Source organism: Glycine max, chromosome 10 (assembly GCF_000004515.6).
Source record: "Glycine max cultivar Williams 82 chromosome 10, Glycine_max_v4.0, whole genome shotgun sequence".
In the NCBI taxonomy this organism is placed as follows: domain Eukaryota; kingdom Viridiplantae; phylum Streptophyta; class Magnoliopsida; order Fabales; family Fabaceae; genus Glycine; species Glycine max.
In genome coordinates this window covers 37,517,346-37,538,815 of record NC_038246.2, presented here as the reverse complement: position 1 = coordinate 37,538,815, position 21,470 = coordinate 37,517,346, and the positions used below count along the sequence as shown (strand labels likewise).

At 35.6% G+C, this 21,470-nt stretch overlaps 2 protein-coding genes and 1 pseudogene across 2 annotated transcripts; 1 reads left to right on the top strand and 2 right to left on the bottom strand.

Moving 5' to 3' along the window:
• Window positions 1-1,107: 1,107 nt before the first annotated feature.
• On the bottom strand, window positions 1,108-3,020 carry LOC100784863 (uncharacterized). Its single transcript, XM_003535257.5, has 6 exons — window positions 2,926-3,020; window positions 2,421-2,521; window positions 2,182-2,319; window positions 2,003-2,076; window positions 1,771-1,908; window positions 1,108-1,292 (listed from the first exon to the last, which is right to left on the bottom strand). The coding sequence occupies exons 2-5, from the start codon at window positions 2,478-2,480 to the stop codon at window positions 1,776-1,778; spliced, it is 405 nt and encodes a 134-aa protein (XP_003535305.1). The 5' UTR covers window positions 2,481-2,521; window positions 2,926-3,020; the 3' UTR covers window positions 1,108-1,292; window positions 1,771-1,775.
• A 340-nt stretch (window positions 3,021-3,360) lies between these two features.
• LOC100784331 (protein WVD2-like 7) lies at window positions 3,361-5,366 on the bottom strand (annotated as a pseudogene).
• A 14,482-nt stretch (window positions 5,367-19,848) lies between these two features.
• LOC100783801 (putative expansin-A17) lies at window positions 19,849-21,446 on the top strand. Its single transcript, XM_006589023.3, has 3 exons — window positions 19,849-20,045; window positions 20,298-20,619; window positions 20,792-21,446. Exons 1-3 carry the CDS (start codon window positions 19,913-19,915, stop codon window positions 21,099-21,101), a joined length of 765 nt encoding a protein of 254 aa, XP_006589086.1. The 5' UTR covers window positions 19,849-19,912; the 3' UTR covers window positions 21,102-21,446.
• The last annotated feature ends 24 nt before the right edge of the window (window positions 21,447-21,470 follow it).

The following is a 21,470-nucleotide window of genomic DNA, read 5'->3' as shown; positions in this document are numbered from 1 at the left end:
GGAATTTTAAAACAGAATTTTAAACAACTAAAAATCTGGAATTTTAATTTCCTTCTAAAAGGTGAGAAATTAAAATTCTCTTCTTACAATCTTCTTCAAGAAACACCGTATGAGATTGTGGAACATCGATCGGATCTGAACGTAGAGGAACACGTATAACTAACACACAAATCATATTTTTTCTTTTTTTCATTCATTTTTTTTCACCCTCATAATTTTAACTTTTTTATCCAAACACAAAATTTTGAAAATAAAAGAATTTCAATTAAAGTATTTGAAATTTTTAGAATTTAAAATTTTTCAAAATTTTAAATTTCTCTATCCAAACACACTCTTATAGTATATACTTATTATTACATCCCACTTAAACATGTCATTAGATTTATTTGAAATAATTATAGTAATTAAAAAAAATAATGTATAATTTTAAATCTATTATTCAAATCCAAAAAGTAAGAATGAAAAATGTTATTACAAAAAAAGTTAGTATATGATAATATAAAATTAGAATTAATATAATTATTAAAAGATTTAAAAAATTATATTAGTTTTACTTTTTTTATCCAAATATCATCTTTTCTTATTATTTTTTTTTTCACTAACTCTTATAATTATGAATATATTTTTAAAAATTCACATAATCCTTTCAAATCTTATAAATTTATAATCTTTTCAAATCTTTTGAATTATTATGATATAAATCCATTAAAATTTAAACTATCATAAAAGTCTTTATAGAATTTTGATAAGTCATAATATTTGTGCATAATTTTTAAAATCCACTAACTTTTTTATATTAAAATAATCTTTTAAAAATTCACAAATTTTTTTATAATAAAATAATATTTTTAAATCCTAATTATATACCCACTCTTACGACAACAAATGAACATTCTCTTTTGTTTTCGACTCCCGTTATCCTCAATTACATTCTTGTCAATGATGTTAATTGTTCTCTTCAATGCAATGTTCATATCACATGTACGATAGTCTCTAGCTATTTGTTAACACGTAAGGCTATAACAGAATAGAAATAAAACTATAGAAGTTAATTTCCTGTACAATGTATCGATGTCTATAAGCCTAAAGTTTTCCCTTTCACTTGCTACCAAGCAAAGCAACACTAAATTGGTAATGTTGAAACTTCTTTTCATTTAACCATCTATATATTTTCTTTTGTTTAACCATCAATATTAAGACTTTTTCTAACAATGCCCAAATGGGATCCAGGTAAAATGGTAGGACATTATATATCTCATGAGTTTTCACTCAATCCGCAAACGTTGGAAAACCTGCATGTGAACAAACTTCTCAATATCAAGCCTTTCAACAATCTTAGCATAGGTAAACTCAACATCAGGAAATTAATTGATCAAAGAAGTTGAATTCAAGAAAAGGCAAGTTCAGAGAAGAAGTCCATTAAAATAAAGGACTTGAGTTGACTCGTTCATCCTTTTACGGCGAAAAAATCCAAACACCACCTTCCTGTTAATTGCCATCTCTCAATTTAAATGCCACAAATTTGCCCGAGTGTCATTACTACTAAAGTTTCTATAACTCCCCCGCCTATATTAACCAATTGTGATGAGTATATATTGCACATTAAGATTTAGATGATGGGAAACAGCCCAATTCAAATTAATCCAATCTTAAATTCCTAATGATCCAATAGTGCCCGAGTATTCCCCAGGCTAGCATAGCACATTCAAACTCCTACCAAGGCATACATATTTCCTGATTAATGAATGTACATATACATCAGAAAATTACCCTCACTAATGATCGCGAGTGGGCTGAAGAAGATGTCGAGCATTATGCAGAAGAGCATTGGCTTCCTCATTTGAAGCATCGAGTGCACGCAGTTCTCTGATTTCTTCTTGCCATTTTTCCACTTGCTCCTTGTGAATCCTGAATATTGTAAAGTTAAAGTTAAAAGGATCGTACCACAGAAAGTCAATAGTATTAAAAGTAAAAGATGTTTAGTGACAACTTCACAGCTCACATAATCAGTTTCTCTTCAAATTCATCGCTTAGCTCCTTCAACATTGTTTTCCCTGATTCTAGGAGCTCAGATACCTACATGCAATCCATCATTCAGCAAGTCAAAAAGTTAGGTGACTTTTTTATACACTACGATTCCAAGCTTTACACGGTGTTCGGTGTATAACTATATATAGCTACCCTCTGAGTATAACTCTCAATCTTCTCAAGAATAAGAGAGACACTGAGTTCCATTTCTTCAGATCCAGCAATGTTGGTCTCGAATTCTTCCTCCTCTACAGTCTTTGATTCTGCTTCATCTCCCGCCTTTTCTGCCACCTATTTTTTGTGGAAAAAAAAATCGAAAAAGTAAAGGATGCTGAAAAGAACGGAAGGTAAATTCAAGACAGAGAAAGATTGAAAGACGATGAAACAAATACCTCATGTTTCATTCGTTTCCTCATAGCTCCGCTCTCTGTGCTTTCCCTTTGAGTTGACATCGGTTACGCCTAGAGATACTAGCCTAAAAGCACTTTTACGCCTATAACCGAAACATTCACAAAATAAATTAACAATAATAAAAAAAAATCAGCATATATTAGAATAAATTGCAATTAATTAGCACCGTGAGTGAACTTGAACATTTGAAACTAGAAAGGCAACGTAAAAGCATATATATTCAGGATAGAGCCGCTACAAACAACAGTAACACAAACACAATGTTAACGAGAACGCAAACTTTATGCGAAATCAGAATCGAAGACATTAAAATTTAAAAAAACGAAAGCAAACAGTATAGTAACGTAGATGATTGATTGAGTAGCAAGAATCAGTTAACCGGTAGAAAATCATAGAAAGGAAACAAAGAAGATCGATGAATTAGATTTTCCGTTCGATTTGTATTTTAAGAGCAAAGAATATGAATCAGTGTAGAAATGTTTTTACCGTTCAAGTCGAAGGTTGATCGTATCAGATCGCGTTGATTGGTTGCTCGCATAGAGTAGCAACTTCAAATCAGAAACATCTCTCGTCAGATTTTGAAATGCGCGCGTTTTCTCGTATTAGAAAGCAGAAGTGAAAGTAAAACCCCAAGATTGTTGGATTGGGCTCTAGTTGATTGGGCCTTCTAGGTTAAGATCCAATAACAATAAGAGTGCTGCTAGGTGCACCCAGCTTTTTTACTGGTGCACCCAGCACTTGTAGTGAAAAGTCCATAATACCCCTTACTTATTTTTTTAAAAATTAATCCGAGACTCTCTCTCTCCCGCCCCGCGTTTCCCCTTCTTCTTCCTGCGGTTTTCTTCTGTTCTTCCTCACAGGCTTTCTGCTTCTTCTTTCTCACATCATCAGCCGTTTCCATTTTCTTCTTCTTCGTTGCCGTTAAGAGGAGGTTGTGGGAAGAGGTTCTTCTTCTTCTTTTTCGTTGAGGAGCTTGCCACCATTGTTGCCGTGAATAGGAGGTTGTTGTGGTGCATCAAGGAGGCTTCCGCGAAGAGCAACGCCGTCGTCTACCGTCGAGGGAGCTTCGTCACCGTCCACTGTCGAGGTAAGTGTCGTGACCCTGTCATTTCCACCATTGTTGCCGGCAATAGTGTAGAATGCTGATCTGAAAGTGGAGTTGTGAGTGTTACGGATCAAGTTGATCCGTAAGCATGTTACGGTCCAAGTTGATCCAAAAGATGCTTACGGATCAACTTGATCCGTAAACTACTCAAAGATAGTTTACAGATCAACTTGATCCGTAATCATTTTCTGGATCAACTTGACCTGTAAAATGTTTACGGATCAACTTGATTCGTAACACCCACAACTTCATTTTAAAAATTGCCAAATATTTGATACATTGTGAATTTTTTTTTTAAATTAGGAATTTTGGTTATTAGGATCACCTCTGAATGTAATTGCCTTTTATGTAATTGCCACTTAGAACTGAATGTCGTATCGAAAAACTGATTCAAACGCCCAGACAACCTTAGCAAATTAAGTTCAAAAGTAACATGATTAGGAAAAACATGTCTGCATAAAACATTTTTAGTGAAATGTGGATAAATAGATATTTTTTATATAAAAAAACAGTAAACAAAATATATATTGTCATGGTACCATAGGTACCCAAAATCTGTTACAAATCCCTATCCATGTGAAATGCATTCCTGGTTAGATTTATTCATACCTAAAAACAGTATAAAGAAGCTAACCAAAGCTATAGTCACATGTAAGTATGCCTTCGTATTTATTTGATTACCCTCAATTATTGGTAAATAATATTAGAGGAAAAAAATTAGTTAAGAATATTGAAATGTTTATTTAATCTAGGATAAAAAATCAGTCATTGTCCATGCTAAAAAATACATTTTAAATCTATAAAAAAAAAATCATATTTTAAAGAGTTTTAAATTTAGAGAGAAACTTAAAAAACCTTGGTCAGTTTGAAAAATAGAATAATGGGTAACCAAATAGCCAAATTTTATGGGGTGTTAATTATTATTTAACCACTCAAATTTTCCACTAATCAAAATTTGTTGAATACATGAATTAAAGCATACCTTCTTAGATACCTTTGGATGATCCAATGTCACATATTTTGCTTCAATTTCTAAAGCCTGTGCAGGCTCTTTGTTTACATTGTGTGGAATTTCCTTAACATCTTCAGCTTCAACGTTAGGATTTTCTTCTTTACTTCCCCCTTGTTCAACGTAGACAACTTCTTCAAGTTTCTCTATCTGGGAACTACCTGATCTGCTTTCTAGTTCTTCATTCTCTTTCTCTCCTTCAATAGATGAACCTTGATAATCTCTTGAAATTGCAACATCCTCCTCCAAATTACTCTCATCGGTCCTAACAATCTCACCAATTGAATTGGTTTCTTGCTTAAACTTAACCCCTTCCATAAAACCTTGAGTATCATCACATTCTGCATCAGTCCAACAAGTGTTACAACTCAGATCTTCACCATTTTGATGTTGTGATCTAGGAGAATCTTTCTCCTTCTGCTTCGCTTGAGCCAGCAATTCGGCTTTCCGAGCCGCAACATTCTTGTAATGAGCTTCAAAGTAAGCTTTCTTCTAAGCAACTGATCCAGGAGTGGCGCACTTCTCAACTTCTTCCAAGTACTTGTTTGGTGAGAAAGCAGACCATTTCTCCCAAGACAAGGAATCATTCTCAAATCTACCAAATGAAACAGACACTTGCAAAGTAGGATTGGAAGCTATTGTCTCCCCCATCTGCTTACACAGCAGAGAGAAAAGGCATAAACAAAACACAAAAACAAAAACTTTGCATAAATACAAGGAACCAACATAAAGACAATTCACAATAACACAAAAAGCACAAATTTTAACAAATATAAATTGGGGAATCAACAAATCAGTCATTGTCCATGCTAAAAAATACATTTTAAATCTGTAAAAAAAAAAACATATTTTAAAGAGTTTTAAATTTAGAGAGAAACTTTAAAAACCTTAAACTAAACTTAAACTAAACTTTTCAAATACATAAATGTAATGCCGACAACTTTGCAAATAAATAATAGACTGAATGACAGCCCTACAGTCAATGAAATCCTGACAACTTGCGTGACTTTGAGTCAATGAAATTTGCGTTAGACCAATGAAATTTGAGTGAATGAAATCAGTGATGGAATTTGTGGTACTCATTTGCAGATCATGGTTAGGACCAGAGGATTAGGTCATGCCTTAGGTCACGTTACTGGCAGAGGTGTGGGTAGAGGAGATCGTGATGATTCCGATGATGCTCTGCAACGTCGATGGCCTACCGCATCCGCACAGAGGCAGCGAGTACCTGTGACTGCGGCGCATGATGAGCCAGTGGTCCCTATGCCAGATGTAGAGGCTGATGTATTTCCAGATGACCCGATTGCACCAGCTAATGTAGAGGACACTGGGGCAGACATTCCTGCAGACACACGCGCGCAAGCTGTTGAGGATAAGCATGAGGAATTTTCGGGTGGTCCGAGCGACCCATCTGTGCTGACCCAGTATGTGGATCACGTTGCTTGCAGCGTATGGGCGGGAGAGGTATTTATAATATTTATTTTTAGTTATTTGTTAATTATACTTTATGATTGAAATTAGTTTTCCTTTAAATGATGATTTTAACAAATTTTGCATTCCTTTATACTTCAATTCATGAGCGTCCTGAGTTGACGTTATCGTCTCACGGGAGGAAGGTCCATAGTTTAGGTAGGCCTGTCCCTGCCATTGAGGGACTAGTTGCTGGGACAGGACTAAGTCCTTTGATCGTGTGTTCGGTAGACATTGGTGATCGGGGACTTTTGTCCTCGTTTGTCGAGCGGTGGCACCGGGAGACGTCTAGTTTCCATCTCCCTATGGGAGAGTTGACGATTACGCTGGACGACATCTCCTCACTTCTGCATCTGCCCGTGGTTGGCGACTTGCATGCCTTTCAGCCCTTGCACGTGGATGATGCGATTCAGATGCTGGTCGACTTATTGATGGTCTATGCAGAGGCTGTCAAGGCTGAGACAGGGCAGTGTCGTGGACTGTACGTACGCTTACAATGGTACGTGATATCTACGAGCGCCGATGCCAGGCAGGTCATTGGACAGTTGCGGCTCGCGCATATCTTCTTCATCTTCTGGGTTGCACTCTGTTTGCTAACAAGAGTGAAACCAATGTGCATGTTGTGTATTTAGAGGCCCTTCGTGACCTCAGTCAGACCGAGAGGTACGTCTGGGGAGTGGCTGCGCTGGTGCATATGTACGACCAGCTGAGCGATGCCTCTATCAGCAGTAGCCGACAGCTTGGCGGTGACATCACACTACTGCAGGTGACAAACATGTTTTTCAATCGTTGAGGTTCAACAATGTTTAACTTTAAATTTTGTTAGACTTTCATTATTAATGTTTATCATTTTGATGTTACCTCTATAGTGTTGGATATACGAGCATTTTCCCTTAGTCGTAGAGTCCACTGCTGATCAGGACTACGAAGAGAATTCCCCATGTGCCTGTAGGTGGATTGCGACAAAGAAGATCGTGAAGAGCATACGTACACCGGTGTACAGGGAGCGCCTGAACCGACTCTGGATTCTGGATGTCTGTTGTATCCCATATAGGGAGCACTGACCGGTCCGAGACTTCCATTTGATTTCGTTCTATTCCGGTCTCTTGCGCTGGGGGCTTGTTGCTGTGTATTACTAACCAGATAGGGTCGTGCGGAAGTTTGGATACACCCAGACCATTCCTGCTCCGCTTGTCGATTCATGGGTGTCGTATGATGATATACACGACAAGTGGATGCACTACTCGGATCATATGGTTCCAGCAGGTGAGGTGTGCGCTGTGCTAGGTCAGTGTGCCAGCGACTACATGGACTGGTTTTTCCGCATCTCGCATCCTTTCATGACACTAGGCCACGCATCAGATCCTATACCAGATGGTCATGCTCCGCAGCCCCGAGTCGTCCCTCAGACCCCACAGATAGATATCCCTCAAGTGCCGGAGCCAGGAGCACCGTCGACATCTGCGAGTCCCGCTGTGGAGGAGCCTAGACATGCAGTGATAACTAATACTAATAATTTATGTCATTTACATCAATGTTTTCATAATAATTTGTGTAATCTGTTTGTTTTGTATTTAACAGGAAGTTTGCCATGGGATTGCTGAGAGGTTGGAGCGCTATCTGAGCTTAAGGGTGGTCACGCCAGGCTCATCAACACATGAGGTGATCGAAGAATACCTCAGGATGGCCAGGAGTGTAACACAGGACCAGCTAGTATATGTTAGGTCTCGACGCAGGCGGCGCACAGATCAGGCATAGTTTATTTACATAGTTTATATTGATATTCGATGTATATACAGATATTGTACTTGAACTGACTTCATTAGTAATGTTTGTTTTATTTATTTCCATTAGTAATGTTAGTTTTATTTATTTCCATTGATTGTGTATTCCCTTTGCCTAATCTAACTTATACAATTTTATAATTTTATTCTATCAAATTAAAAACCTAGAATCTTATCTCATATTTTACATTTGTGTCTATTTACACGTGTGTTAGTAAAATGGTCTAGTTAACTTAGTTATAGTATATGTAAATTATTATAAATGGTCTAGTTAACTTAGTTTACCAACTAATAAAAACTAATTTTTAATATAACTTTAAATATAATTGAAATAAAGAAGTTGAAAAGGGTGTAGAAAAGAATAAATTAAACAAAAAATGGAAATTGAAATAAAGAAGTTGAAAACATGGACACACATGCTTCAAAAACTTCTAATTAAAAAAAAATTATAATTTTATTCTATCAAATTAAAAAAATATTTTTTTAAAATTTTTCTCCTCAGATAAAAATTCGTATATATATTTTATAATTTTATAATTAGGTGTAACATTTATATTTTATTTTAAGAGACTAAAAAACAAAACCTTCTAATTTGAGATACTAAAAAATAAAACCTTCTCATTTGAAGCATTATACAACATATTAAATTAATAATTGACTCATATAATTTATTTATTTTCTTCATTTCCATATTTTGCATCAGAGTTAAATGTAATTTGTTAAATATTTTTAATTAGTTCAACATTAAATTATTTTTAATTGATGACAAAATGTATTTTACTTAAATTTTAATTTTATAGTAATTTCTTTAAAAAAATGAACTACCCGAGTTTAAATAATTAATTTTTATTTTGTCAGTTGCTGTAGTTGTTTTTTTTTATATTTAAAATAAAATTACAAGACCGACAAAAAAAATAAAAGTAGTAGAAATCAAATTTAACAGAGAACGACAACTCATCTTCCATTTCCAGAAAAAAAACAATTATTTGATACATGAATTCAAATAGTACATTAACTTCAACATAGTCGAACGAAATTAAATTTGCATCAAATACTACAACTAACTCATGCTAATTTTGCGACAAGGACAACTCGTCTTCCATTTCCGGTACAGGTTTACTGAAAACAGCTAAAATTTCTATTGACCCAATCTTTTTCCAGTAGTTAGACTCAATCAACACCTTCATCACGTCATCGTTGGTTTTGAGTTCAATTATTTCGAATTTTATAACTTTTTCTGAATACTCATGGTGACTTGGTTTCCGAAAAAACAATCGCCTTACCATTTGTGTTTCATGAATACCATAAGGGGGAATCCCAGTAGGCGCAACTTGCTTGATCAAATCCTTCAGTTCATCCATGGTACATCCGGTTTTGGGATTTTTTCCTGTGAACGAGTAACCAACAAACTCATTTTGGCGTGACATGTTCCACCTCCCATTGTAATATAGCAGGGCATCATGAGTAGGGGTCATAGTAGCTTAAAGTAAGTTTAAAATACCATCTGCGGTTCTAACAATGCTACATAATAACTCAATCGGACCAACAAACAAAAATTCATGATTACACATTAACATTGTGTTAACATTAGCATCATCTTTTAGTTGCATACATTGAAACTGAAATTGATTACCTGCATACGTGGAAGGCTGCCGGTAGTAAATTCCATCCAAAAATTGCTTGTCAGTTATCTTAAGGGTATTGTGTATTCTAGTTTTTAATGTTTGAAAATCACACCCGTTAGGTACTCAAATGGGAACTGGAGTGGAAGCTTGAAAGGAAACACCACTGTCGTTGTGAACAATGGATCCATTTGGAAAAATAAAACCTAATGTGGAGTTCACAACTGTCTGACTGCTTGTCTCTCCCAAGAATGCCATAGTTTTTTGTAAGAGTTGGGTTGAAACTGAAACTTGTGCTTTCTTACAGTGTTAGGCTGTGTCATATATATAGATGAGTTTTAATATCAGTGCTACATATTTTAAAGATTAACAATATGCATGCATATGGTTTTTGTATGTGTTGTCAACTACACCAATGACGTGACATGCTTTAGCTTGCATCAGATCTGCATGTGTAGTCATGCTGTGCAAGGTCCTTTCACGTGCTTTATGTTAATGCAGACAACAATTTATCATACACGTTTTTTCGCAATGTGTTGTCAACTCAGACAATGATATATCATACATGCTTTTTTAGAATTAAGTAATAATTTTGTTGTGGATGTAACAAATAAATGTGAATATCCAATTCAAAACGATCAGTCATTATAAATTACATGTTCAATCATCATTTATGTCAACATAGTCTCTCTTGAACATCACGAAGCTCTTGTAATGTTGCATTCTGCTAATATATGGATTTGACCACGATTTCGCCTGAGGATGACAATTGCTAGACCATAACAATGCTACAGGCGATAAGGGACAACGTTCTTTTAAATAAACCCGTTGTACATGCGAAAAATGTGTTAACTCAATCCTACAAAACTCATTGCATAAATATAAAAAAAACACTTCATATCTACAATGTACCTCAACAAAATGATTGCCATACACATGACCGATACAAATTATACGATGCAATGAAGAATTTGCCAGCGGTTGACTTCTAAGAGGAAAAAATGTCGTGCTTTGTTGTTTAGACAAGGATACAACGATTACGTTATACCTTGATGCAAAGACATGTCCCATGTCCGTTATATCCATCCACTTATCTGTAGTCACCTGAATGAAACAAATATACATGTCAAACTTAATTTCAAAGTAAAGTCTTAAAAATCAAATACATAAATTACATACCTTGGCTAACCCATCAACAAGTAGTGACATCCTTAATTCCTCAAATCTCTCTGTGCTACCAAAGAGCTTGATATAGTCTTCTAAGAATTTTGCAAGTTCTTTAAGCAGATGGTTGTGGACCACCGACCAAGAGTCTTGACCCATACCTAATAAACCGGCAACCGACCGATATCCACAATTACCATCAGCTTTGACATCAACAATCTTATCAATGAAGTCGTGCATAAATGGCTGAAACTAGTCCAACATGGGCATCATCATTCTTCGATTTGGTTACTCAGAGGATGATGCAGTATGCCTCACTGACGAAGTACTATTTTGCATAGATTCAAAGGCATATACATACTCCAGTAAGATGGATCGCACTTTGTTGACCTTGGGTTCTTGCTCATAGCTTTCTTCGGTGCCCCCTTTGTGTTAACCTTTGCTGGAGGAGGACACATCGAATTCTGATCAGGGTATGCAATTTCCCAAAGTTTAGTCCTCAGAGTAAACTTGCCACAAACATCAAGTTCTTCGAATCTTTTGGATATTGTTTCCATTACTTCCTTGATGCTTTAATCTATGTGTGCTGCAACGTGATCATGTTGTTCACGGCATCCCACACACTGCATAAGTCTCCAATGCTATTTTGTAACAGTCTTTTTAAAGACGAGTGAGCAGATTCAACCCTACATTTCAAATACACAAATAAAAATAAACATATACAATAATACAATTCCATAAATTCGTCAACGTTAATAGAAATAGTTGAACAGTTTCATACCTGTTTGTTGTTGTGTTTCCTAAGTGCATCACCTTATTAGTCCAGGCAGAAACAAATTTTTCCTTGTGTGGTATTATCCATGTTTCCTTGACATAGTCAACAAACATTGACCAAGGTGCGCAAACCATTTCGAACTTCTTCAGGCATTCATCAAACTGTTGTTCTGAAGGACAATCAGTCAGACATCCCCAACAATCTATGACATAATCCCAAGCATTTTTTTGCGCGATTAGTGATTTACATTTGTTCTTCACATTCTTGTTTATGTGAAAGTTGCACAACAAATTTGTGCATTCAGGGAATACATCCTTCACTGCATTCATCAATGCTTGGTCTCTATCAGTAACAAAAACTCCAGGGAGGGCATCACGCTTTAAAAAAAGGCCTCGAAAGCGTTGTAAAGCCCAGACCAAATTATTAACGCGTTCACCATCCAGATATGCAAAACTGGCAGAGAATGTCATCCCAGTTGGTGTCACCCCAACAAAATCGAGCAGTGGGAGTCTGTACCGGTTTGTTTTGTAGGTGTTGTCTATCAAAAATACCAAATTACATGCGTTGACTAACTTCACTGCATCAGGGTGACACCAAAACATATCACGAACCACATCTTCATCCTTTATTATGTGCCAATGAATATACTGCTCACGTTCAAGAAGCTTCATCAGATGTTGCATTTCAAGATCGCTTCCTCTTATGGAAGAACGGAATGCACTTCTTGCATTCTATATCTGTTTAATGGTCGTACAACTATTGGCATTGTGTTCCTTCAGAGTTAGCATAATGTTTCTTGGCTTCACCATGGACTTCGTCATATCAACAATAAGTGTTTTTTCAGCTTTAGTCAATCGCCCCGCATATGGATGTCCAACTAATGACTTGGCCAATTCATGATTATACACTCCACAAATCAACTTCACCATCCAACCTTCTCCTCCAACCACTGGCTTGTAACGAAGCTTGAAGGGACACCCACATTTCCTAGTCCCAGTGTCTCTTCTGATAAATTCTTTTTTCCTACACCTATACTCGCCACTCCTTTCACAACCAATTAACACAAACGTAGTCCTTCCTCTACTACCTGTGTTTGTGTCCAACCTTAAAATCACCGCCACAAATCCGTTTTCATGAGCCACGGATCGAGCTCACCGCAAAACATCCTCTCGGCACTCAAACACCTACAAAGCAATCCACATAATTTAAGTTTTCTAATAGTATTCATTTTATTAAATCTGTGACAAACATTAACATTATAACCTGAGAAGTATTGAACACGTCCGAACAATCAACATGTGGTTCATTCTCACCACATGCTTCTGCATTTTCATAATTCATATCTGCTCGTTCAGACATTATTTCATACATCCACTCATCTTCGTCCATCTAACCAACTCAAACAAAAAATGGTCATACCAAAAAATTAGTAATTTAAAAGAAAAATAGGAAACTAAATTCAAAAAACATCAAATACTAAAAATAAGTCTCTTACGAATCAAGTTGATTCGTAAGTCTCTTACGGATCAACTTGATCCGTAAATGCTCTGTACGTTCGCGACATAGCAACCACCTTCTGCGTACCTCGTTTGTCGCCACTGACCATCGCAACGCACCTTCACCTTCACCGCACCTAACCGTTCACAACGAACCAATGAACCCGAGACAATGCCACACCAAAACCACAAAAACAGAGAAAAACAGCGAACAAAAATGGCAGCTGTGAAGCGTAGGAAAAAAAGCTTTTATAAGGAAAAAAAAACACAGGGGCATTTTTGGCATTTACAAATTTTGCTGGGTGCACCAGCAAAAATGCTGGGTGCACCTAGCAGCACTTTAACAATAAACAAGGACTTGAATCTTGTACCTCCTTGTCTTTATCCTACACCTTCCTCTTCCACTTGAAATTATAATAATACCCTTAATGAAATAGGACTCCTTCCCCAACCGTAACATCTCCCTCCCTCAGAAGCCAATCACCTCCATCCCCCAATGGCGCACCTCCCCTTGCTTCTTCTTTCATCGCCTTCATCGTTTAGCTTGTAAGGTAAGCCCCTACTTCCTTCCTCTTTCGTTTGTTTCTAGTGGGTGTGGGTTTGGGTTCTGGGTTGGATGGGGGTGGGGTGGGGGTGGGTTCTGGTTTGAATGGGGGTCGAGGTGGGTTCATAATAGGCTTCCAAAACAGGCATTTTGGAACATTATTCCTATATGGTTATTCCATAAAATGCATTCCAGAATGCTTGTTCCAGGATGGATTTATGAGCATTTTGTAACCATTGGCGCTAGGAACAATGTCTTGGGATATAAAGAAAAGTCTCCATGTGTCAGCCGATGGTCAAATAAGTCATCTTTGTCAGTAATCCATTACAAGAAACTAATTGATGAGCTTACCATCAAGGGAGTTAGGTGGACTCCATATGAGACGCAGAGGAATCATCGTTCGTTTGAGAATATATCCTTATTCTTCAGGTATATTCGTTTGGGCCTAGATTTGCACCTTCATTTGCTAGATAGGGTGTTGCGCCAGTATGAGTATCGTTAGAATGATCCCCGACACCTTTTTGTCTTCACTGATGAGATTCCCACCCCACAACAGGTTGACGATAGATGGTTGCACTCGCAAAATCACTTGATCCAGCCCACGGTGCGTGTAGTTCAACCAATAGATTGTAATACTAGTTACTATGTGTGGTTCTACAGAGTCTCGCATCCTTTTGTACAACCAATATATTTTGCTCCACCCCTTGATGCAACTATGGATCAGGCACATCTTGCAATTGTATGTGTAAATGAATTTACTTGTATAATGTGTATACTATTATGACATTTAATTACTTCTTTGTTGTATTTATGGCAGGAAACATGTTATAGGATTGGTCGACTATTGCAACGTGTGATTGATCATAGGTTGGTTACCTAAGGCACTGATGCATATTCTGTGACTGAAGAGGCATTGGCATTAGCGCGTGGAGTAACTGATGATGGTCCTATGAACACCAGTAGGGCATGGGGTGGCACCAGAGGTGGGCATGGCAGAGGAGAACATATGCCCATATTGTTTGTTTACTTGTTCCCTTTATGTCTATGTTGAGATTGATTGATCAATTGCGATAATAGATTTATCATATTTATCTTCATAGGCAAACTCTGTAGGAAAATCCATAACAGAAATCCAAGTCTCCATCGCTTAATCCCAAGCCTTTTTGAGAGTTACATGTTGTTTGCACTTTTCTTTCACATTATTATCATTATGAAATTGGCACAACAAATTACATGAAACAAGGAACACAATTTTTACTACATTCATCAATCTAGATCTCTATTTGTGGCAATCACTTTTGGCAATTCATCATGTCTGTGAAAAGGCCTCTGAACCTTTCAAATGCCCACACAGTTTTTTTCACGTTCAACTTCCATATAAGCAAAAGCAGTAGAAAATATCAGCCCAGTACAAGTAACACCAACAATCTCATGCAAAGGTAGCGTATACCTGTTGGTTGTATGTACTATCCATGAAGAACACTATGTTAAATGCATTCAACAACTTTAACGCATCAGGATGTGTCCAAAAAAATGTCACACACAACTTCTTCATCATTTGTTACATGCCAACAAATATGCATATCAAGCTCTAACAAATACATTAAATGTTACATTTCTATTCTAGGGCCTCTAAGAGATCTTCGATATGTAGTTCTAGTAATATACACTTGTCTGACGGTGGTGACATTTTTGTCATTGTGTTCTTTCAATGTTAGAAGAATATTTTTAGGCTTCACCATACTTTTTGTCATATCAATAAGCATTGTCTTCTCATCTAGAGTTAGTCGACCGACATATGGATAGTCAACCAATGTCTTAGCAATATCATGATTATGAGACCCACACAGAACCCTAAGTACCCATCCTTCACTAGTCTTTAGTGGTCTTCCTTTCAACCTAAAAAGGCAATAACATTTTTTAGTCCTAGTGACTATCTTTGTATCTTTTTTGTATTGTCTATATTTGTCACCCTTCTCATAACCCAAGATGACAAATGTCTTCCTTCCAGGTTGTTTTCCTATGTCTAACCTTAAAATGACAACAACAAAATCCCCTCAAATGCAACCTCCCGAACCCATTTCAATAATTCATCTTAAGTATCAAAAACCTACATAAACAACATACAACATTTTTTTGGTCGAAGTTCACCTTCCAAGTATTAAATACATCAACAATTAAATAAACTACCTATTAAATGATGATATTATTACCTCTGTAGTTGTAAATTTTTTTTTACAATCTTCATTTTTAACGGTATCATTCTGATAACGGCTAAATATGAGTTATTTTTTATGATAAAAATATATTGAAAATATCTTTAAAAATATTTATTTAGCAGTTATTGTTGGCTTAAATGATAGGAATTAATATTTTTCTTATTTATGGCTTGCAGATATGAAAAAGAGGGATTAAAAGCAACAAAAATTCAGAAGATATCAAAAATATAAATAAGGAAGATTTTTTGGCATTAGACTCAAGTCCACTCCAACAACTATAAAAAGGGAGTCAAGCCCAAATCGACTCCAGCAGCTATAAAAAGGGAGTCAAGCCAAGGAGAAAAGACACACTGAGTCTCAGAGCACTCTAATACACACCTAAAGCCTGAGAACTCTTACTTAGGGAATTCTTTCTTCTCTTTCATCATTTTCTATTCCCTTTTTCCATCCTTTCTTCTCCATCAGTTCTTATACCCCTCTTTTATTATAAGGCCCTTTATGGCTATGAGAGGCTAAACCCTTAGTTAGGGCCTGACAGGCCTAAAAAGCCAAAAGATGTATTGTACATTTCATATTTATCAATGCAAACAAGTGTTTTATTTCCTATTATCCTTTCTTACTTTTAATTTTATGCATTATTCATCCTTGCATCATCATTGGGGGTTAGGTGCTTGAGAGAGGGTAATCCTTAATAGAAAAACAAGGAAGGTTTTGCATGCATCTGTTTTAGGAATTAGTCGCTCGACAGAGGATAATTTCTAATAGAACTAAAAGGAAGGAGTATCTTAATAAAATCATTACTATACATAGAGTGATTGCATTATGCCCTTGCATCAAAGCAAACATCTAGAATTAAAACTTCATGCATTTTATCTATTGACTCTTTGCAAAGACATTTGGGAGATAGATAGGTAAAATAGGCTTGTCATCGTGAGACATCAGGGACAAGTATTCTAACAGATGTGGGTAGGATAAATTCACCTGATTGATAGAGAAAAATCACAAATAATACATCTTAGGCAAATAAGGCATGCTAGGTCCTAACATTCTCATCCCATTAAATTCCCTATTTTTTCTTTTGTTTTCTATTAATAGTTATTATTTTATACTTTGTTCTTTTAAATTTATCTTTTATACCTCATCTTATCTTTTTCTCTTATAAATTGGAAATTATCCAACACTAGTACAAAACAAAGTCCCTGTGGAAATCGACACTCGAACTTTCGAGTCTTTATTATTTAGACTTTTGGTACACTTGTCAATCAGTTAACACATTCATATCCATGCCAACTTCATCTGACATCTTGTTGAAGTAATCATCCTCCATACAAATCAAGAATAAATCTATAAAATAAAAAATTACTAAAACTGTAAAATAACAAAATCAAATCTAATTATATGTTAAACAACTTCCGGAAGGACCATCCCATAACCAAAAATGCTTTTGGAATAGCGTTTCCATAACTAGGAAAAGGTGTTCCAAAAAGGCTTTTTCAGAAGCACGAAGTACATTCCAAAATAGGCTTTACAGAAAGGATAAGCTTCCAGAAAACCTTTTTCCAGAATGTTCATTTCAGAAGCAAAAATTTTAGGAATAAGATTCTAGAAATGGTGTTCCAGAAAGTATTATTGGGCTTATGGAAAGTCCACTTTGGAAGAAGCACCTGCATTTTGGAACAGGCTTTACGGAACGAATTTTTGACTTTCGAAAAGGTGTTCCAAGAAAAAAAAGATTTTGAAACAAGCTTCCTGAAAAGGAATTACTTCTGGAATAGGTGTTCTAAAAACAATAAAAAAGGGAGGTACATGATTTCTGTGTTGAAACGTACCTAGTGTGGAGAGTTGGAGGAGGAGAGCGCTAGAACCTCTGGCATAGTTGGAAGAAGACTTCAATTAGAACCTCTAGTGTTCAATTAGAACCTCTAGTGCAGGAAAAGATGTGTTGTGAGAAGAAGAAATGAAAGGGTTTGGGGGAGGAAGAAGGGGAAGAAGATAGAAAGGGTAGGTTGGGATTTTTCAAAAGATGGGAGGTGTAGGATGTGATAAGGGAGGTGTAGAATATAAATACCTAATACACATCAATCCACATTTGACACTTAGTAGTTTGTACTAAGCGGTTATTTGGATTTGGAACTCAGAAAGAAAAGAAGTTAATAATTGGTTTAGTTCTATTTTATATAAAAATTTGAATCAATTAAATTAAAAAATAATAATTTGGCTTAGTTTTATAATTGTTTTCACCAAATTCGAACAAATAAGTCCATAAAGAAAACCAGTTGGTTTGATTTAATTTATTGGATTATATATGTGGGTGTACGTATTAAACATATCAGTGAGAGTGTTAGATATGAAAGAGTAAATCTTGGTATTTTTTGGATTCATACGATTTAGTATATTTTACATTCCATATAAATTAACTCTTTTTTACAAAAAAAAGATACTTGACTTTTTTTTTTGAAAAAAAAACTTTACTGAACACATGCTTTAGTTTAGGCCTTCATTTTCTCCTAATTCTTTAGAAAATTTGTAGCTTTTTTGTTTGTTTGTTTGAAGAAGATTTTAAATTCTATAAAAGGAGGATATGCAGTTCACATTCAGAAATGGTTAATGGGGCCCTCGTATGTGAAGCTATCGTATGGTGAACATGGCAAGGGATGCCATCAGCCATGTGCCATATGGGCGTAGTTCCACGAGATAAGGCACAATATTTGGCATAAATTCATGAGCATTTTCATATAGCTGACTTATTCATGCTAGTCAAAGCTTCTTTAATAGTAGCTACTATTTGCTAATATAAAAAACTCCCATTTCTCGATAAACAAGGTAAGGCCATTGCACATACTAAGGCATTGCATGTTACTACTAACTACCGTTATGCTCATGTTTTCTTCAATGCTCTTGCGTGTAAGAACCGACTTTGTAAAGTATCATAAAAAAAATAGCAATAAATTTTTAATATGTTTTTATGTTATTAAATAAAATTTATACCAGACTTATTAAATAAAGAATTTGATTAAAAAAACTAGTGAAATTTACTTCAGTGATGCTTACAAATTCTCTCTAATAATAATTAGTGTGTTAAAAAAATGTTTGGAAACGTGTGTTGTTAGCCTTCTCCTTTCTATTATCAGCATTGTTATTAAGTCATGAACAGACTGTACGAATTTAGACAAAATGTGAAAAGCTACAATATATTTTTTTGTAAACATAATGATTAAAAAAACTCAAAGAATATGAAATATAGTACTATAATTTAACAGAAATCACCATTAGCGCGTTGTAGCAAACAACAATTTTCAATGTATAATTATATAAATGAACACAAGAGTAATAAATATGGCTTGAACTTTTAAAAATTGTGCTTCTTTGGTTGACTATGCTGGGTTTGATATCTTAAAGGATTTTTCCTAAAATTTGTTTTAGCTTTGAGCTTTTAAAATTACTGATTTAAAAACTAAGTATGTGTTTCAATAATTATGTATGTTAAAATTTGTATACTTTTCATTCCTCCATTAAATATTTTAAAGATCTATCCTTGTTCCATGTTGTGCTTCAACTGATTCAAGTGATTAAATTTGTAATTAAATCATTATTGATTTGGATAGTATTCAAATTAAAAACATAGCCGAACTAATTAGTTTAATCACTACCGTTTCAGTTCAATTTTTTTCAACATATCAGTTAAAAATATTGGTCTTTTGACATTGAGTGAGGAGAAGAATCTTCTATCTGTTAGTTAGTTAGTTTGTCATTAAAATAGAGTAGTACTCTGACAATACTCAAAAGAAATTTATTCATTATATTATGCACGGTTTACTTCGAACCAAGATGTGCTGCAAGTTGCATTTGACTGTACCACTTACGTACCACGGATCCTATGACCATCAAAGCATGTTCTTTCACTGCACAATGAGTATGATCAAATCATATGCAGAAAATATAAGATGAATATTAATATTAATCTGAAGACGGCGAGTTTAGCTATTAACATCCATGTTGTGCATAATTTTAATGGGTTGAGTCTTCTTCACACCTACCTAACTGCCTTCTATTTTTTAATGCGTGCATTACATACTAATTCTTTTTATAATAAGAGAGCAACTTTTTGGGTCAACTACAACATTTTGTTCGATAATACGAATTTGAGTCCGAGTTAATTTTTTCTATGGGCCAAACGTCCGTAACAGCAACTATAAATACCTCATAGGAGTTTGTCATCTTAAGCACCAAATTAAGAAAGTCCTAATATCATACTCAGAAAGAGAGAGAGAGTGAGATAGAGAGGATGGAAAAACTAATTTTCAGTGGTCTAATTGTGCTTGTGGGGTTATTAACCACAGAAATCAAAGTAGCATCTGCAATTTGGCTGCGAGCTCATGCAACTTTCTATGGTGGAAGTGATGCCTCAGGAACAATGGGTAAAAAATTGTTCTACATTTTCTGTTTCTTTTATCATCATTTCTAAAGTTCATTAAAACACCCTTCATTCAATTCAAAATTTTAAGTACAAAATAAGAGCAATTAATTCCACATGATATGAAAGAGTAACTTACTAACAACAGTTGACACAAGTGGTAGTAGCTTATGTCTCTTAATCAAGTGGTTCAAGCTAGAATCTTGGTTGATCCTTGAGTATGGAATATGAAAGAGTGACTTGTTTTAACTTTTAGGTGGGGCATGTGGGTATGGAAATTTGTACACTGATGGTTATGGAATAAAAACAGCTGCCTTGAGTACTGCTTTGTTTAATGATGGCAAGTCATGCGGTGGTTGCTATCAGATTGTTTGCGACGCAAGCCAAGTGCCCCAATGGTGCCTTAGGGGAACTTCCATCACAATCACTGCCACAAATTTCTGCCCTCCAAACTATGCACTCCCTAGTGACAATGGTGGTTGGTGTAATCCTCCTAGACCACACTTTGACATGTCTCAACCTGCCTTTGAGACCATCGCCAAATACAAGGCTGGAATTGTTCCAATTATCTACAGAAAGTATGTTATGTCATATCCTTACTAAGTGTTCTCCTTTTGTTTTCTAAAAAGTGAAAAAGATTTCTAGTGTGTTTGGTTCCATGTCGTGTCTACTAAGAAAGAAATTAGTTATAGCTTCCACATTCCAGACGTAATTTCTTAATTCCTCAAATTTTGTGTTGCATCTATGCAGGGTTGGGTGCAAAAGAACTGGAGGCATCAGATTTAGCATCAATGGGAGAGACTATTTTGAACTAGTGCTTATAAGCAACGTGGGAGGAGCAGGGGATATTTCAAGAGTTTGGATCAAAGGGTCCAAAATGAGTAACTGGGAACCAATGTCAAGAAATTGGGGATCTAACTGGCAGAGCTTAAGCTATCTCAATGGTCAGAGCTTGTCCTTCAGAGTACAACTCAGCAATGGAAGGATTCGCACAGCTTATAATGTGGCACCTTCCTCTTGGAGATTTGGCCAGTCTTTCATAAGCAAGGTTCAGTTCTGAAGGGGAGAATACATATAAATATTACTCGGTATTCTTCCACTTCATCCTTTTTAAAATTATATATCCAGTTTCTGATTTGTTTTATGTTATATTTGTATGCTTGCCAAGGAGTTGTGGCTCAGCAATTTTAGCATTTTGCGATGAGGCCCACCAACTTGGGTAATGGTTTTTCTTTTTCTTTTTTTTTCCTACTTGGGCAAATATGTAAGCCAAACAAGTGAATCTAGTAACACATTGCAATGATTGAAAAAAAGAAAACAGCTTGTAATTCTAATTTATCTTGTAAAATGATATGCGCACCTTGTATTACTTTTTTCTAAGACAATGAAGGCCAATTACTCAGTACGGCCACCCCTTAAAAGTTCTTGT

What these genes read in the sequence shown, in the direction of transcription:
- LOC100784863 (XM_003535257.5), bottom strand. Translation starts at nt 2,480, where the DNA reads ATGTCAACTCAAAGGGAAAGCACAGAGAGCGGAGCTATGAGGAAACGA. An exon ending in GGAAACGAATGAAACATGAG is followed by an intron (nt 2,320 to 2,420) that starts GTATTTGTTTCA and finishes CACAAAAAATAG; the next exon opens with GTGGCAGAAAAGGCGGGAGA. An exon ending in TTTGAAGAGAAACTGATTAT is followed by an intron (nt 1,909 to 2,002) that starts GTGAGCTGTGAA and finishes TACAATATTCAG; the next exon opens with GATTCACAAGGAGCAAGTGG.
- LOC100783801 (XM_006589023.3), top strand. Translation starts at nt 19,913, where the DNA reads ATGGAAAAACTAATTTTCAGTGGTCTAATTGTGCTTGTGGGGTTATTA. An exon ending in TGATGCCTCAGGAACAATGG is followed by an intron (nt 20,046 to 20,297) that starts GTAAAAAATTGT and finishes TTTAACTTTTAG; the next exon opens with GTGGGGCATGTGGGTATGGA. An exon ending in GTTCCAATTATCTACAGAAA is followed by an intron (nt 20,620 to 20,791) that starts GTATGTTATGTC and finishes GCATCTATGCAG; the next exon opens with GGTTGGGTGCAAAAGAACTG.